The following is a 20111-nucleotide window of genomic DNA, read 5'->3' as shown; positions in this document are numbered from 1 at the left end:
ACTATTTTGGGTCACATAACTCTCGTTTAACAGAATAAAAATTCAAAATTTGAAAATTGCTAAATTTTGAAAATTTTAGCCAAATTTCCATTTTTTTCACAAATAAACGCAAAAATTATCGACCTAAATTTACCACTAACATGAAGCCCAATATGTCACGAAAAAACAGTCTCAGAACCGCTAGGATTCGTTGAAGCGTTCCTGAGTTATTACCTCATAAAGGGACACTGGTCAGAATTACAAAAAACGGCCAGGTCTTTAAGGTCAAAATAGGCTGGGTCATGAAGGGGTTAATTGTGAGGACCATTTACTCCGGTCACCTTTACAAAAAAAGATAAAAAGAGGCTAAAGCAAGATTTTTGTAAAAAAAAAATATATTTTTTTTTCTTTCACCTTGTGTTGATTTCTATGAAGCATATGAAGGATAACCAAACTTGTTTATGGCTTTTGTGACATAGGCCTATCAAAATCACTTCATCAGTGAAATAGTCCCTAGAAAAGGGTTTCTTAAATTTCGTAGAAAAAAAATGAAAAATGTATGAAAAGTTTTACCCCTTCTAACATCCTAACATAAAAGATAGAAAAAAATATATAAAATATTTTGCTGACGTAAAGTAGACGTTTGGTAAATGTTATTAACTTTCTTTTTGCGGAATGATCACCTTTCTGACCTAGACCGGAAATTGAAGGAACTGGGAGCATGAGGTCGTCTTCTCATCTATCCTCCTAGTAGATGGACATAGAACAAGGAGATTGAACAGGATTCTACAGGGGAACAACTGGCTAGATTGATGGTGCTGTTAGCGACGTTGTTGGGTTTCTTGACCATGGAGTGAATTACCTGTATGAGGAACTCCTTGCCACAGATGGGTTGCATCTTACAAAAACAGGAAAACACATATTCATTAGATGCCTTGCTACACTCATCATTTAAACTAGAGCAATATGGGATGGGAAATATAGGGCTAGGAAAAAGTATGCAACTAATGAAGTCTGTTGAGAGTCCTGCTATTAGAAGTGGAATTAAAGAACAAAAACAAATTCTGAATGAAAATACAGAGCAAAAGAAACCGATTAGAAACTAAAATGTGTCTTTACAAATTCACAGAGCATGTGAAACAAGGAGAATTAGCAGCTACTAACACAGGAAGAGATATGATGTCATAGACACCATTAAAACTTGGTGGGATGATACACATTGAAATACAAACCTTGAAGGCTTCAACTTGTTTATAAGAAGCAAGCTCCACAAGAGAGGAGACGGTGTTGCATTGTATGTTAGGAAAGCGTACATCTCCAGAAAGGTCCAACCTTCAGATAACGGTAGGTCTGTAGGAATTGGTTGGTTAATGAGAGTACAGAAAGGATACTATTGTAGGTGTTTACTATAGGCCTCCTTAACAGACCAAAGATATGAAATCTTTTTACATCAGGTGTATTTTTTCTCAAAGGCACGACCTATTGATCATCGGAGATTTTAACTATCCAGATATGTGTTTGAAATCTATGTCGGGAAAGAATAATGGGTCTTATTTTCTCTCACTAACAGCTTTATCTTTCAAAAGGTAGAAGAGAGAACAAGAAAATTTGCCATCTTGGACCTAATTCCTACAACAGTTAGGAAATGGTTGAGGAAGTAAAGTTGGCTTTGAATTTAGGAGGCAGCAATCATGCTATTCTCGAATTTTGGAATACAATAATAATGTTATTTCGATAGCGCCAACATATTCTGCAGCACTTTACATTTTAGAGGGGACTTGTACAGACTACTGTATAAGACATCACAGCATAACAATAATCAAATAAATCAACAGATGCCAAGAGGAGTGAGGGCCCTGCTCACAAGCTTACAATCTACGAGGAAATACAGGAGACACGAAATGTGGATGGTAATAATTGCTTTCATTGTTCTGACCATCCATAATGTAATAAATTGGGATGTTCATGTAATGCTGCATGAACCGATTACCAACCAGTATGTGTAAAAGTACAGACACAGAAGGTTATTAAATGCATAAAGCGTGTGAGAACATGATACAAGTAACCTGGTTGTGAATAAAATGTTGAATGGGCAACATAGAGATAGTTAAATAAATGTGTTGAGGCAGAAGGCCAGTCTGAAGAAATGTGTTTTTAGGGCGCACTTAAAACTGTGGGTATTGGGGAGTAATCAAATTATCCTGGGTATTGAATTCCATAGAATTAGCGCAGCACGTGAAGTCTTGAAGACGGAAGTGGAAGGTTCTGATTATTGAGGATGTTAATCTTAGGTCATTAGCAGAATGGATTGCATGGGTAGGGTGGTAGACGAAACAAGTGAAGAGAGAAAGGTTGAGTATTTATGTTAAGTGAGTGGTGACAGGAGAGGAAAGGGACTGGAGGAGATGTGAATAGGGTCACCGGTGAAAGTAGTAGGGCGAAAAGATGCAAGGACCCTGATCACTTCTGTGACTGGTTCAAAGTCAGAGAATGAGCTAGATGCAGTGGGGTAGGGAGGATAGTGCATGGTATGAGGGGATTAAGGGAAAATTTCTTGTTGGATATGGTCTATTTTTTCTTTTAAATATTTGGCCAAATCGTCAGCGCAGAAATCCGGGGTTGGAGCCTGCTCTTTTGGGTTAAGTAGGGAATGAAAAGTGTCAAAGAGATGTTTAGGTTTATTAGATAGTGAGGTGATGAGATTGTTGAAATAGGTTTGTTTGGAGAGGTGAAGGGCAGAGTTGTATATTTTTAGCATAAACTTATAATGGATGATATCTTTGGGCAGATTAGATTTTTTCAACAGACGTTTGGCGTACCTGGAGTATCGCTGTAGAAGACGTGTTTTCAGCATGTGCCAGAGTTGTCACTATCTGTAAATAGAGAGATGGTGAGGGAACACTGGGCTAATTTAAATGAATTTAAATCTCCTGGTCAAGATGAAGAGGAAGACTTGCGAAGATTTAGACTTTTAGCTTGGACTTCAGAAAGGCAATTTTTAATGAATTCAGAACGAGGAAAGGAAAGGTCCAATGGCTGGGTGTTCTAAAGGACAGAATGTCCAAGAAGGATGGGAGATTTTGCTAAATTAAATTCTCACTGTAAAATCAGTATCAATCCTAAAAAGAGAGAAGAATTGAAAGCATTTGAAGAGACTGGGATGAATGAACATAGTACTTAAAACACTTGATAAAAAGGAAAAAAATAAAATGGAAAGAGGGGTGCATATCTAATGACAAATATACTGTGTCTGTGGGGAATGCAAGGCAGGCAGTGGAAGATCTAAAGCAAGTAACAAAGTGAGGCTTGTAAGGGAGACCAAAAGCAATAAAAAATAATTTTTGCAGTATGTCAACAGCAAAATAATTGTAAAAAATGCTGTAGGATTTTTACAGGATGAAAAGGGTGAAGTGGTCAAAAATGATGTTGAGAAGGGCAGAATTTTCAATTCCAGTTTTACATCTGTGTGCTCTAAGAAAGCAAATGTAACATCAACTGATCACTGTGCTATCAAAGGAATAAAATAATCAACGCTATCTGTAAATACAGAGATGGCGAGGGAACACTAGGCTAATTTAAATCTCTTGGTCAAGATGAATTACATCTTAGGGTATGTGTCCACGTTCAGGATGACCGGCGGTATCGTCGGAGCGGCTTTGCCGCTCTGCGGTAAGCCCCGCCCCCTTCTGGGACGCGATGATGCCGGATATGTTCACAGCACACATCCGGCATCATCAGGGCCCTGTGCTATATCTTGCGGCGACGCAGCGTCACCGCAAGATATACGGACATGCTGCGATCTGAAAAGACGCGCAGCATGTCCGGAGTCGCAGAGCCGCCGCGTGCGTGTTACCACGCATAGTGGAGACGGGATTTCATTAAATCCCCTCCACCATGCTGTAACATCTGGACGCTGCGTGTCTGACGCTGCGGCTCTATGCAGCGTCGGACACGCAGCGTTTGCTGCACGTGGAAACATACCCTAAGGGTATGCTTAACATGTCACTCTCTGCAAGGAGAAATGATACTTCTTGGATCCCTGTCAGACGCCTCTCACTCACAGTACCCCGAAACAGTGTCCACAAATTGAGATTCTGGTTTGGCTTTTATCCTAAGTCATGTGACAAGGCTCGTTAAAGGGTCCACATTGACTTAGGATTGCTACTTCTAATAGGTGGCACTAGAGTTCTAGTCCTCTTCCTCTCTGAAGAGACAATTTGCATATTTCCCAGAGAAGCATTGCGGCTTGAGGGTATGTGCATACGTTTGCGGATTTGGCCATTTTCTATGCGGTTTACAGTACCATGTAAACCTATGGAAAACCAAATCCGCAGTGCCCATGGTGCGGAAAATACCGCGTGGAAACGCTGCATTGTATTTTCTGCAGCATGTCAATTCTTTGTGCAGATTCCGCAGCGTTTTTCACCTGCTCCTCAATAGGAATCCGCAGGTGAAATTAACACAAAAAATGCAGTAAATCCGTGGGTAATCCGCAGGTAAAACACAATTTTTCAAAAATTGTGCGGAAAAATCCGCACACGAATCCGCAACGAGGGCACATACCCAGAAGTCTCTTCATCTCGACATGCCTAACATGTCCCTCTCCGCAAGGAGAAACGATACTTCTTGGATCCCGGTCAGACGCCTCTCACTCTGCCAAACCAAATCTCCACTTTACACTGACAACGGACAGTACCCCGAAACACAGTGTCTGCAAATTGAGATTCTGGTTTCGCTTTTATCCTAAGTCATGTGACAAGGCTCGTTAAAGGGTCGACATTGACTGTTAGGATTGCTACTTCCAATAGATGGCACTAGAGTTCTAGTCCTCTTCCTCTCTGAAGAGACAATTTGCATATTTCCCAGAGGAGCATTGCGGCTTTAAGTCTCCTCATCTCAACATGCTTAACATGTCACTCTCTGCAAGGAGAAACGATTCTTGGATCCTAGGGTACTGAAAGAGATAGAAGAGAAAATTGCAGAACTACTAGCCAGAATCTTTGAAAATTCCTGGATAATAGAAGTCCCAGAAGATTGGGAGAGAAGGAAAGGAAAGGGATGGAAAGAAGATTGAGCCAGGAAATTACAGGTCAGCGAGCCTTACTTCTATACCAGGACTGATCTTTGAGCAAATTATTACCCAGCATGTATGTAAGTACTTCGATATGTGTTCAGTAATTAACCAGAGCCAGCATGGGTTTGTAGCAAACAAGTCATGCCAGACTAATTTAATTTCTTTCTGTGATGAAATTACTGACTGTGTGGATCAGCAAAATGCGGTAGATTATAGTATATATCGTCTTCAGCAAAAGCATTTGATAAAGTATCTCATACTATCCTTATTAAAAAAATGACCAAGTATGCAATCGATAGCATACGATTAAGTGGATTCATAACTGGCTCAGTGATTGTACTCAAATAGTGGTAACAAATGGTTGCTCATCAAACTGGAAGAGTGTTTCAAGTGGGATACCACAGGGCTCTGTCCTGGCTCCAGTTTTGTTCAATATTTTTTTAAAGAATCTAGATAAGGTAACTGAAGGTAAATTAATCGAAATTGCAGAGGGTGCAAAGCTAGGAGGGATAGCTAACACTATAGAAGACAGAGAAAGGATTCAGTAAGATATAGATAAGCTTAAACAATGGGCAGCGACAAAAAGAATGGTATTTAATTGAGAAATGCAAGTTTCTATATTTGGGTATGAAAAACAAAAATTTCATCTACAGAATGGGAGGAATAGAGCTAAGTAACAGCATGTGTGGAAAAAAAAGACTTAGGTCTACAAGTAGATCGCAGACTGCACATGAGTCAAGAGTGTGATGCAGCAGAAAAAAAATGCAATTACAGTTCTTGGATGTAATAAGAAAAGCATAGACTCTAGATTAACTGAAGTAATTATTCCCCTCTACTCCGTGGTCTGTCCTGATCCAGTTCTGGGCACCGCAGTTGAAAAAAAACTGGAGCAAGTTCAGAGAAGAGGTATCAGGATGCTGCAAACGATGTCCTACTTGGAATGTTTAAAGGATCTGGGAATGTATAGTTTGCAAATAAGAAGGCCAAGAGGAGACAAAAGATGTCTACAATATCTTAAAGAATGTCAATGTAGAGGGATCCTTCTTATTCTCATTTGCACATAGAAAAATGTGAAGCAATGGAATGAAACTGAAAGGGAGACGATACACATTAGATATTAGAAAAAACTTTTTGACAGTAAGGGAGATCAATGCCTGGGACAGGCTGCCACAAGAGGTGGTGAGTTCTCCTTCAATGGAAGTCTTCAGACATCTGTCTGAGATGGTTTAGTGAATCCTGCATTGAGCAGGAGGTTGGACACGATGATCCTTGATGTTCCTTCCAACACTAACATTTTATGATTCAATGTGGATCCAAACAAGTGGTGTGGGATCCTGGAGCCGTGCATGCAGAATTTTGAAGTTTTCAGCCAGCAATTTTCTTCTAAGCAAAAATAAACCTGGGACTCAAATTGATGAAAGATGAGGAAATTTCATTTATTTTGCAACAAGACAAAAAACAGAAGAAATAACTGAACGTTTTCGGTCTCACATTGGACCTTCATCAGAGTATCTTGCTGGATCAGAAGGATAAGACAGTGTGCTTCAAATAAGCTAGAAGGATGATAAGAGGAAAATGTCTGAATGCTATTTAAGGAGGCAAGATTAAATGTGGCTAAATTAAATATAGCGTGCCCATAAATGACGACTGACGTCGCTGTGGTAGAGTACTGGATGCTGCGTGGGGAATCAGAATTCAGTTCAGCATGTCCATTATAGGCAATCGCTATCGTTGTGACCAAGTGCTGGTTGCTGTATATGTAGATCAGATTATGTGCAGCGCATCCATGTGGGGCGACTATGGTGGCTGCTTCAAAGTGCTGCGTGTGTGGAGGTCCTGGGTGCTGAACAGGAGCACGCTTCCAGGCGTAAAAAATTTCAAAATTTGCTGATTGTTAATTTACACAAATTATATTTACCTAAATGTACCACTAACATAAAGTATAATGTGTCACCAAAAAAAACTGTCTCAGCTTCACAGGGATATGTTGAAGAAGTCCAGAGTAATTACAATATAAAGTGACGAGTTAGAAGTGAAAAGTTTTGGCCTGGTCAGGAAAACTGGCTTTGGCTTGTAGGGGTTCTAATAACACCAGAATCTCCACTGAAGGCTTGGCACAATCCGAGATATCAGGTATTAAAATCATGAGATGCAGATGTGTGGTAGCTTACACTCCTCACTCCCACTTTAACCCATTATTTATATATATATATATATATATATATATATATATATATACATTTATATATATACATCTATATATCTATATATATATATATATTTATATCTATAATATAACTCTGTCCGAAGCCTTTATAGACTGCGCAAGCGCCGGCGCAGTCTGGGCCTCACAGAGTGACGCTCCCAGGAGATCGCGGTATGCGTAAACACTGAACGCACACCGCGATCTCCACCGGAGAGTCAGGGACCGCCAGGAGGGTAAGTATATTCACCTGTCCCCGTTCCAGCGCTGTGTGCGGCTCCGGCTCCCGGGTCCTCTGCTGTGACGTTCCCAGTTCAGAGGGCACGATGACGCGCTTAATGCGCGTCGGCGCCGCCCTCTGACTGAACAGTCACAGCCAGAGGAGCCGGAAGATGGCGGCGCGCAGCGCTGGAACGCGACAGACAGGTGAGTATAGCAAGTGCTGGGGGCCTGAGCTAGCGGTGACTCCGGCACCTGACCCCCACAGCGCGCCGGTGTCCCCGCCTGCTCAGGCCCCCAGCACTCGGCGCCCAGCGACGATAGGTGAGTATGGTATTTTTTTTTTATATATATGGCAGAAGCAAAGGGGGCATATATAATGGAGCATCTTATGGGGGGCATATAATGACAGAACGGGGGCGCAGGATGGCAGCAGCACATGACAGAACGGGCGCAGGATGGGAGCAGCACATGACAGAATGGGGGTGCAGGATGGGTGCAACACATGACAGAATGGGGGCGCAAGATGGGTGCAGAACGTGTCAGAATGGGGGCGCAGGATGGGAGCAGCACATGTTACAATGGGGGCGCAGGATGGAAGCAGCACATAACAGAATGGGGGTGCAGGATGGGTGCAACACATGGCAGGATGGGGACGCAGGATGGAGCAGCACATGTCAGAATGGGGGTGCAGGATGGGTGCAGCACATGTCAGGATGGGGACGCAGGATGGAGCAGCTCATGACAGGATGGGGACGCAGGATAGAGCGGCACATACCAGGATGGAGACCATATACCAATATAGATGCTAGCCACCCGGGCGTAGAACGGGTTCAATAGCTAGTATATATATATATATATATATATATATATATATATATATATATATATATATATATATATATATATATATATATATATATATATATATACAGTGGGGCAAAAAAGTATTTAGTCAGTCAGCAATAGTGCAAGTTCCACCACTTAAAAAGATGAGAGGCGTCTGTAATTTACATCATAGGTAGACCTCAACTATGGGAGACAAACTGAGAAAAAAAAATCCAGAAAATCACATTGTCTGTTTTTTTAACATTTTATTTGCATATTATGGTGGAAAATAAGTATTTGGTCAGAAACAAAATTTCATCTCAATACTTTGTAATATATCCTTTGTTGGCAATGACAGAGGTCAAATGTTTTCTGTAAGTCTTCACAAGGTTGCCACACACTGTTGTTGGTATGTTGGCCCATTCCTCAATGCAGTTCTCCTCTAGAGCAGTGATGTTTTTGGCTTTTCGCTTGGCAACACGGACTTTCAACTCCCTCCAAAGGTTTTCTATAGGGTTGAGATCTGGAGACTGGCTAGGCCACTCCAGGACCTTGAAATGCATCTTACGAAGCCACTCCTTCGTTGCCCTGGCGGTGTGCTTTGGATCATTGTCATGTTGAAAGACCCAGCCACGTTTCATCTTCAATGCCCTTGCTGATGGAAGGAGGTTTGCACTCAAAATCTCACGATACATGGCCCCATTTATTCTTTCATGTACCCGGATCAGTCGTCCTGGCCCCTTTGCAGAGAAACAGCCCCAAAGCATGATGTTTCCACCACCATGCTTTACAGTAGGTATGGTGTTTGATGGATGCAACTCAGTATTCTTTTTCCTCCAAACACGACAAGTTGTGTTTCTACCAAACAGTTCCAGTTTGGTTTCATCAGACCATAGGACATTCTCCCAAAACTCCTCTGGATCATCCAAATGCTCTCTAGCAAACTTCAGACGCGCTCGGACATGTACTGGCTTAAGCAGTGGGACACGTCTGGCACTGCAGGATCTGAGTCCATGGTGGCGTAGTGTGTTACTTATGGTAGGCCTTGTTACATTGGTCCCAGCTCTCTGCAGTTCATTCACTAAGTCCCCTCGTGTGGTTCTGGGATTTTTGCTCACCGTTCTTGTGATCATTCTGACCCCACGGGGTGGGATTTTGCGTGGAGCCCCAGATCGAGGGAGATTATCAGTGGTCTTGTATGTCTTCCATTTTCTAATTATTGCTCCCACTGTTGATTTCTTCACTCCAAGCTGGTTGGCTATTGCAGATTCAGTCTTCCCAGCCTGGTGCAGGGCTACAATTTTGTTTCTGGTGTCCTTTGACAGCTCTTTGGTCTTCACCATGGTGGAGTTTGGAGTCAGACTGTTTGAGGGTGTGCACAGGTGTCTTTTTATACTGATAACAAGTTTAAACAGGTGCCATTACTACAGGTAATGAGTGGAGGAAAGAGGAGACTCTTAAAGAAGAAGTTACAGGTCTGTGAGAGCCAGAAATCTTGATTGTTTGTTTCTGACCAAATACTTATTTTCCACCATAATATGCAAAAAAAATGATAAAAAAACAGACAATGTGATTTTCTGGATTTTTTTTTCTCAGTTTGTCTCCCATAGTTGAGGTCTACCTATGATGTAAATTACAGACGCCTCTCATCTTTTTAAGTGGTGGAACTTGCACTATTGCTGACTGACTAAATACTTTTTTGCCCCACTGTATATATATATATATATATATATATATATATATATATATTTCTGTATCTATATATATATATACATATGTATATGTGTGTGTTCATGTTGCAATTTACAGAGACCCATGACTTTTTACATTACCATGCATGTAGCTGTGTCGGAGCTCATTTTTTGCTTGGCGAGCTGGTGATTTTATTTATTGAGATAGATACTATGTATTGATCACGTCATATTGCATTTCTATCATTATTCTGGTGACGTAAAAGAATGCAATAGTTTTGAGCTTTCTTCTCCTTACAGCATTTACCTATTGATTTAATTCATTTTATATTTTGATAGATCAGACTTTTCTGGATGCCATATCAGCCCTTGGCTGTCGTAGTAAGTCACTGACTCCCTGCAATCATGTCCGATAGTGGCATTTGAGAGGTTAACAGTATTGATCAGTGAATGCATTGATCAGTGATGTCAGAGGCAGATGCTGGCTATATAAAATAGCCATCATCTGCATTGCCTGGAGCTGGCTGTGCTTCTAAGCCCACTCCAAAGTTCCTTGCACACTCAATAGTGTAATAGTATATAATTGAGCATGAAGGGGTTAATCAGACTAATTCAGTGATGTTCAATCTGAATTAACCCGTTAGTGACATTTTGTACTTAATAACCAAGCCAATTTTTACAATTCTGGCCACTGTCACTTTATGAGGTTATAGCTCTGGAACACTGCAAATGATCACTGTTATGTCATGTTAATGGTAAAATTTCTTCGATACAACTTGTGTTTATGAAGAAAACGGAAATTTGGCAAAAATGTAGCAATTTTCAAACTTTTAATTTTTGTGCCCTTAAATCAGACAATCAAATCACACAAATAAGTTAATAAATAACATTTTCCACATGTTTACTTTACATCAGCACAATTTTGGAAACAATTTTTTTTTGGTTAGGACCTTATAAGGGTTAAAATTTGACCAGCGATTTCTCATTTCTCCAACAAAATTTACAAAGCCATTTTTTTTAGGGACCATCTCACATTTGAAGTGAGTTTGGGGGGTCAATATAACAGAAAATACTCCAAAGTTACACAATTCTAAAAACTGCACCCCTCAAGGTAATCAAAACCACATTCAAGACGTTTATTAACCCTTCAGGTGCATCATGAGAACTAAAGCAATATTGAAGGAAAAAATTAACATTTTACTTTTTTCACATAAAAGTTACTTTTGAACCAAACTTTATTTTCACAAGGGTATCAGGAGAAAATGGACAACAAAATTTGTAGTGCAATTTCTCCTGAGTACGCTGATACCCCTTTTGTGGGGGAAAGCCACTGTTTGGGTTCATGGCAGGGCTCGGAAGGTAGGGAGCACCGTTTGACTTTTTGAACAAAAAATTGGCTGGAATCAATGGGAGCGCCATATCATATTTGAAGATTCCCCTGATGTACCTAAACAGTGGAAACCCCCCAATTCTAACTCCAACCCTAACACAGCCCTAACTCCAACACATCCCTAATCCCAACCCTAGCTAGCCATAGCCCCAACCCATTGCATTATGCACAGTGCAGGGCTGGGATTCCTGGGCATGCGCACTGCGCTTATCAGACGCTCCCCCAGGTTCCCCGCCTTTCAGCGTCGGTCTGTGCAGGAATCTGCCCAGGAATCCCAGCCCCGCACTGTGCATAATGCATAACACAGTGCAGGGCGGGGATTCAGTAACAGGGTGGCCGCACTGCCCGCACAGGCGCAGTCAGAAACCCGGCATCTGAGCTGACTGCCAATTTTCAATGCGCCTGCCCCAGGCAGGCATGCACAGCGCAGGCGCCGGATTTAAGAAGAACAGCGCGCAGGGGGCGGCGACCATCGCCCCAGAAGAGATGAGTGACGGCAGTTGGGCGCTTCACAGAGGAGGAGTAATACATGAACACAAAACTAAAAGAGCCACCTTGTTAGAATGCAGCATTACTGCTGCACAAGGTAGCTCTTTTAGTTTATAACAGCTGGAGGGGGGTGACAATGGCCCTTTAATTTTATTATTTTTACCTAACTAAAGGGGTAATAAAAGGGGGTTTGATTTACTATTTTTTTTATTTTGATCACTGTGATATTTTCTATTACAGTGATCAAAATGAACCAATAGGAAAAATCTCCTATTGTTGCCGGGTGCCGGACGGCAGAACTCGGCAGGCACACTGCTCATGTACCCGCCATTTTCTTCCCGGAAAAAGATGCCGGGGGAGAGATCCGGGGAATACCAGGGGGCTCAGGGGACCCTGTTTCTCTCTCTGATGTGCTAGATCATATGAGAGGAGAGAAGAATAAATGGGAAATCGAACTATTTTTATTTTTTGCGGTTGCCATTATTCCGTGAATAACGGTGATTGCAACACTGGGGACAGTAAAAACCATCCCGAATCATGTTCTCCATTAAAATGCAGCGCTGAGAAATAAGTACCCTTAACTGCCGCCGTTAAAAGGCATATCGGCGGTCGTTAAGGGGTTAATGAGGAAATTATGAAAATACATACACAAAGTTTCTCAGACTGATGGGAAAATCAAATTGCATGACTCTGGTATATTTTTGACTGCTGGACAGTAGACCTGAAACTTCTTAGGAAGAAAAAAGTTCCACAGGCCTCTCATCCAGCGGTCACAGATTGCTGACCTGGCCGATAGGATAAAGTGTTGCAAATTCATACTTCCATCTCTAACTCGGATAAAAATGTATTTTTCCTTACATATGAATATAGTATGTATATGTTCGAGATCGGAGGGATTTAATCATCGATGGGAGAAAAATTTTTGTAATTCTGGCTAAGAGTGTATCAGTCCCAAATTGTCCTGAGAAGTCAGGAATTATCAGGGTCAATGGCTACAAACAGAGCTTGGCAATAGAGAGCGATGGAAACAATGGCTGTAAAGGTAAGATGGCTAGGGAAAATTGAGAATGTGGTTGCAGTAAAAGTCTGAATTGTCTCAACTACAGTAGCTCATAAGTTGCTCATTGTTTCCTTTTTATTTTCCTTGCAGTTTTCATGTACTACTTTGACAATCCAGGTGGCATGATCCCTTCATGGCTAATAAATTGGGCAGCTAAGGTAATTTGTTTTTTTTACATGTAATTTATTTTACATTTTCTTTGTGTCTTCACTTTTTTTTACATTTTCTGATGATACAGTTCCATAGCTCTATATAACACATGATCTGCATCTAAAGCCCCCCTTCACATGACCCAGTGATTCCGGTACTGGAAAAACCAGTACTGGTGAGATCCGTGGTTCGTATCCGTGTGTACATGTGGGACATCCGTGTCCTGTTAGTGCGCTGTCCGTGTGACACGTATGGAATGAAATGCAGAATGGAAATGAAAGAGTTTTATGTATTATCTCCTTCCTCACATGCAACATACTTGTATGGCGCTGTGGAAGCTGCATTCCCGCAAACTTCAGTAGATGTAACAGCGTCGCAATCTTAGGGGCTCATTCTGAATTACGCCGTGATCTGGTGTGGGTGTCAGCTGTATGTGAGAGCTGACACCCTGCAGCAACGCCCACGATTGGTGCTATCACCAATTGCGGGCGTTTAACCTCTCTGATGCTGCCATCAACAGTGACCGACATCGAGGAGATCACACAAGGAGTGGGCTCCCTGTGTGATTCCATCAGCACACGCAATGCGATTGTGTTGTGCTAATGGTCTCAATGGTGACCCCTGGCCACAAGATGGCCTCGGGGTCCTTCAGATAAGGTGGTTTGACCAAGCAGGAGCTGATACGCCTCCTTCCTTGCCTGTCATATGCTGTTCCGATGCTCTGCAGTGCAGAAGCATTGCAGGGTATCAGATCAGCGATCTATCACAAAACAGTAATGTCCCATTCTGGCGCAATGTAAAAAAGTAAAAAAAACGTTATTAAAAAGTGTAAAAATATATATAAAAACTCCCCAAATAAAGAACAAAAAAGAAAGAAATAATATTAATCCACTGAAACATTTATTTATGTAAAACAAAGTACACATATTTGATATCGTGCCATACGGAACGACCCGCTCTTCAGTGAACACTGTAAAAAAAAAAAAAAAAAAAAACAAGGCAAAAAGCAAAGCTTTATCATCATACCGCTGAACATAAAGTGCAACAAAACACAATAAAAAGATGAATGTAAATAAAAATGGTATAGCTGAAAACGTCATCTTGCCCCGCAAAAAACAAGCTGCCATACAGCTCCATCAACGGAAAAATAAAAAGTTATTGATAGTTATTATCAGAATAAAACAATGCAAAAATATATTTTTCTATAAAATAGTTTTTATTGCGTAAAGGTGCCAAAACATAAAAAAGAATATAAATTGGGTATCGTAATCGTACTGACTCGAAGAATAAAGTTGCCTTATCAATTTTACCACACGCAGAATGGTATAAACAAAAATCCCAAAAAAAACATTTCCTGAATTGCTGGTTTTTGTTCATTCTACATCCCAAAAATTGGAACAGAAAGCGATCTTAAAATGTCATGTACCCAAAAATAGTATGAATAAAAACGTCAACTCGTCACGCAAAAAACAAGCCCTCACGTAACTCGGCCGAAATATGGAATTATTATAGCTGTCTAAATATGGGGAAGGAAAAACTAGTTTTTTTAAAAAGCGTCTTTTAGTGTGTGGCAGCTGCCAAACATAAGAATATAAATCTGGTATTGCTGTAATCGCACTGACCCGAAGAATAAAGTAATCTAATCACTTATACCACACGAGAAACAGCGTAAATAAGTAAAACCAATTCTTCACCTGCTGTTCATTTTTTTTAATTCTGCCTCCCAAGGATCGCAGTAAGGCTCAGTGCACATTTATCCTGCACTATGCGCTGAGTGCTTACACCTCAGTTTCCATGTAAATGTCTAAAATACGTGATTCAGATGGAACCTCTGGTGGACGATTCCGTATAATGAGGCACTGTGGACACCGTCTGACCTGTGATCCTGCGGTGTCTAACTTTTTAGGCATGCATAAAAGCGTGGTTGGCCACAGTTCTGTGCACTTTTGAAAAGAAGGACACCGCTGAACAGAGGCCAGACGGAGTCCAGAGAAACTCTGCTACCTCATTATAGTGAATGGATACTCGGGGGGTTTCAACTGAATCACATCACTTGGAGATTTACACTACCGTTTAAAAGTTTAGGGTCACTTAGAAATTTCCTTATTTTTGAAAGAAAAGCACAGTTTTTTTTTCCAATGAAGCTAACATTAAATGATTCAGAAATGCACTCTATACATTGTTAATTTGGTAAATGACTATTCTAGCTGCAAACGTCTGGTTTGTAATGCAATATCTTCCAACAACCATCACTCCAGTGTTCTTATGGTGCTTTGTGTTTGCTAACCATGTAAGAAGGCTAATGGATGGTTAGAATACCCTTGTAAACCCTTGTGCAAGTATGTTAGCACAGCTGAAAACATTTTGGCTGATTAGAGAACCTATAAACCTGACCTTCCTTTGAGCTAGTTGAGACTCTGGAGCATTATATTTGTTGGTTCCATTAAACTCTCAAAATGGCCAGAAAAAAATAACTCGACAGTCTATTCTTGTTCTTAGAAATGAAGGCTATTCCATGCGAGAAATTGCCCTGAAACTGAAGATTTCCTACAACGGTGTGTACTACTTCCTTCAGAAGATAGCACAAACAGGCTCTAACCAGAATAGAAAGAGAAGTGGGAGGCCCTGCTGCACAACTGAGCAACAAGACAAGTACATTAGAGTCTGTAGTTTGATAAATCGACGCCTCACAGGTCCTCAACTAGCAGCTTCATTAAATAGTACCACCAAAACGCCAGTGTCAACGTCTACAGTGAAGAGGCGACTCCGGGAGGCTGGCCTTCAGGGCAGAGTGGCAAAGAAAAAGCCATATCTGAGACTGACTAATAAAAGGAAAAGATTAATATGGGCAAAAGAACACAGACATTGGACAGAGGAAGATTGATAAAAAAAAGTGTTCTGGACAGACGAAGCCAAGTTTGAGGTGTTTGGATCACACAGAAGAATATTTGTGAGATGCAGAACAACTGAAAAGATGCTGCATTAGTGCCTGATGCCATCTGTCAAGCATGGTGGAGGTAATGTGATGGTCTGGGGTTGCTTTGGTGCTGGTAAAGTGGGAGATTTGTACAAGGTAAAAGGGATATTGAATAAGGAAGGCTATCACTCCATTCCATACCCTGTGGACAGCGTTTGATTTGAGTCAATTTCATCCTACAACAGGACAATGACCCAAAACACACCTCCAAATTATGCAAGAACTATTTAGGGAAGAAGCAGGCTGCTGGTATTCTATCTGTAATGGAGTGGCCAGTGCAGTCACCAGACCTCAACCCCATTGAGCTGTTGTGGGAGCAGTTTGACCGTATGGTATGCAAGAAGTGCCGATCAAGCCAAACCAACTTGTGGGAGGGGCTTCTGGAAGCATGGGGTGACATTTCTCCAGATTACCTCAGCAAATTAACTGCTAGAATACAAAAGGTCAGCAATGCTGTAATTGCTGCAAAAGGAGCATTCTTTGACGAAAGTAAAGTTTGAAGGAGAAAATTATTATTTCAAATAAAAATCTTTTTCTCGAACCTTGTCAATGTCTGGACTAGATTTTAAATTCATTTGGCAACTCATTTGATTAATAAAAGTATGAGTTTTCATGGAAAACACAAAATTGTCTGGGTGACCCTAAACTTTTGAATGGTAATGTAGATGGAAACCCCAAAGTAAGTGATCTGCGTAGACTACCGGATAAATGTGATCCTACATGTTATGTAAAATGTTCCCAATAAAAACTTCAACACAATCCACAAAAAGCAAGTCCCTGCTCACGTCTGTCATCTGCCAATGACAATATAGGGGGGCTTCCAGGTTACTGGTAGTACAAAATCTCTGGAAAAGCTAAATGGCTCATTGCCCGTCAAAAGAAATTCCGCAAATTCTGCGCTCCCAAATCCAAATTTCCCCCTCCCTTCTGAGTCTGTGTGCCTAATCCACTTTTCACGTCCACATGTTTGGCATTTCTGTAGTGATGAGAGCCTGCCTAATTCACGGATGCGTGTCTCCAGAAGTATGAGCTGGGCATAATGTACTGGTCACCACAGTTGCAGTTTGAAAGTTTCACTCAGCAATATCCACTACTGCTTGTTTCTGGAAAACACCCATGGGTCAAAATCGTCACTACACCTGTAGATAAATTCCCAAAGGGGTATAATTTCCAAAATGCGGTCACTTGAGGGGGGATTCTGCTTTTCTAGCACTTAGGAGCTCTGTATATGGAGACCTCAAACTATTCTAGGAAAATCTGCACTCCAGGAGGCAAATAGCGCTTCGTCCCTCCCGAGTCTCACCATGTGGCTAAGCAGTACTATACAGCCGCATATGGGGTATTTCTACATTCAGCAGAAATCGTGGGACAAATTGTGGTGGTATTTTTACCCATTTCCCAGTATGAAAATGTAAAATTTGGGGCTAACACACAATCTTGGTGGTAAAAATGTAAATTAATTTTTCTTCACTGCCCAATGGTATAAAATTCTGTGACACACCTGGTGTCAATATGATCACGACACCCCAAGATTAATTCTTTGAGATGTGTAGAATTTAGACGATTTTGGCACCATAGGTGTTTTCCAGAAACAATTAGTAATGATTATTGCCAAGTGAAAATTGCAAGAGGCCGTTGTAGTGACCAGTACGTTGTAGTGACCAGTACATTGTAGTGACCTTTTCCCTCTTGCTCCTCCTTCCCTCTTCATAGACTTCTATGGGCTGTTAAGTTTATTTTGATCTCCTGATGTGAGGACATATGCAATAGCATATCTTTCTGTAGTTCAAAGAGCTTGATCAGATTTAAAAGTTGGGGAGAAGATCACAACTGGCTGACAAATTGGTTATTTTGGCTAAGATATAATACCAAATTTATCATTGCTTACATGAAAACTTCATTATTTCACTTTCATATCCAGTATATACATACTTGCTGTATTGCACCATGGATGCTGATATCACCTAAGGCTTAGTGAACTCCTGATATGAGCTATAACCCCTTTATGGCATGTACGACGCAAGCCGGAAGCACATGTATACTCAGCAGGTGATGTCTATGTGTTACAGCCAGACCCTCCCCCTCACAACCACTGGTTGAGCTTGCCATTGTTAGCTTGTTCCTGTTGTGCGAAAACGTGTTTGTTCCCTTCTTGATTTCCTATTCTTTTGTATGTTTGGCACACTTAAATGTTTCAGATCACTAAACAAATTTAAATATTAAACACCTACAAATAGAATAAGGCTTCACACAAGAGCAAATAACGATAAAAAATATATTTATTTTCAAAGCATGATAAAACAAGACCAAAAAGGTCATAAATTTTACTTAGCCATTCTGTGAACATATCTAGTATAATAGAAATACAAACATTTATTACCAGAAGAGGTAAAAGGAGTCCAGGCGTCCACCGCACCCGACGCGCGTTTTGCAATGAAATACCTCTTCTGGTAATGAATATTTGTATTTCTATTATACTAGACATGTTCACAGAATGGCTGAGTAAAATGTGCCGGATCCTCCATGGTCTTATATTTGATTACCCTTTTCGAAATTGTGTGTGCCTTTATAATGTCATTACGTACACTCAGGCTTACTTTATGGGTATGTCCCACTATGTAGGATATGTTGTCTGCTATAATGTGCAGCATAGTACTGGTTTATACTGAGTAAAATGTGCCTCTCTTGATTTGTTACATGTTATTCAGCATTCATTACCTGATATCTACACACATATTTGGATTGTTTGTCTTTATTTTTCCAGGTGTGTCCACCTGTTTTTCTGTGTTTATGTGAGTTTCACCTGTAATTTATACTGACTTTTTATGACCTTTTTGGTCTTGTTTTATCATGCTTTGAAAATAAATATATTTTGTATCGTTATTTGCTCTTGTGTGGAGCCTTATTCTATTTGTAGGTGTTTATCTATTTACTAGATTGTGGCCCGATTCTAACGCATCGGGTATTCTAGAATATGCATGTCCCCGTAGTATATGGACAATGATGATTCCAGAATTTGCGGCAGACTGTGCCCGTCGCTGATTGGTCGAGGCAACCTTTATGACATCATCATCACCATGGCCATCGTCGCCATGGCCATCGTCGCCATGGTACGTCGATACTGTGTAGGTTGGTCGAGGCAACCTTTATGACATCATCGTCGCCATGGCAACCATTATGACATCATCGTCGCTGTGCCCGTTGTTGATTGGTCGAGGCCGCCAGGCCTCGACCAATCAGAGACGCGGGATTTCTACGTCGATGCTGTGCCGGTCTCTGATTGGTCGAGGCCTGGCGGCCTCGACCAATCAGAGAGCCGGGATTTCCAGGACAGACAGACAGACAGACAGACAGACGGAAAAACCCTTAGACAATTATATATATAGACTAGATTGTGGCCCGATTCTAACGCATCGGGTATTCTAGAATATGCATGTCCCCGTAGTATATGGACAATGATGATTCCAGAATTCGCGGCAGACTGTGCCCGTCGCTGATTGGTCGAGGCAACCTTTATGACATCATCGTCGCCATGGCAACCATTATGACATCATCGTCGCTGTGCCCGTTGCTGATTGGTCGAGGCCTGGCGGCCTCGACCAATCAGACGCAGGATGTCTACGTCCTTTATGACATCATCGTCGCTGTGCCCGTTGCTGATTGGTCGAGGCCTGGCGGCCTCGACCAATCAGAGACGCGGGATTTCTACGTCGATGCTGTGCCGGTCTCTGATTGGTCGAGGCCTGACGGCCTCGACCAATCAGAGAGCCGGGATTTCCACAGGACAGACAGACAGACAGACAGACAGACGGAAAAACCCTTAGACAATTATACAGGTCCTTCTCAAAAAATTAGCATATAGTGTTAAATTTCATTATTTACCATAATGTAATGATTACAATTAAACTTTCATATATTATAGATTCATTATCCACCAACTGAAATTTGTCAGGTCTTTTATTGTTTTAATACTGATGATTTTGGCATACAACTCCTGATAACCCAAAAAACCTGTCTCAATAAATTAGCATATCAAGAAAAGGTTCTCTAA

General features: G+C 41.2%; 1 protein-coding gene across 3 annotated transcripts in view; it reads left to right on the top strand.

Annotated features, from left to right (window-relative positions):
• The window catches only part of PCTP (phosphatidylcholine transfer protein), a 96419-nt gene that overhangs the window by 57107 nt on the left and 19201 nt on the right, over window positions 1-20111 (top strand). For 2 of the 3 annotated variants that reach the window (XM_069752450.1, XM_069752448.1), the window contains exons 4-5: window positions 12744-12915; window positions 13024-13091. In XM_069752450.1, the coding sequence (XP_069608551.1) occupies window positions 12744-12915; window positions 13024-13091 (240 nt within the window). Of the gene's footprint in view, window positions 1-12743; window positions 12916-13023; window positions 13092-15582; window positions 16602-20111 lie in introns of those variants that run through there. The other variant, XM_069752449.1, reaches the window with a different exon arrangement.

The sequence above is a fragment of the Ranitomeya imitator genome, chromosome 2 (assembly GCF_032444005.1).
Source record: "Ranitomeya imitator isolate aRanImi1 chromosome 2, aRanImi1.pri, whole genome shotgun sequence".
Lineage (NCBI taxonomy): Eukaryota > Metazoa > Chordata > Amphibia > Anura > Dendrobatidae > Ranitomeya > Ranitomeya imitator.
Note: the sequence above shows the minus strand (reverse complement) of the source record. Positions and strands in the feature narration are given on the sequence as shown.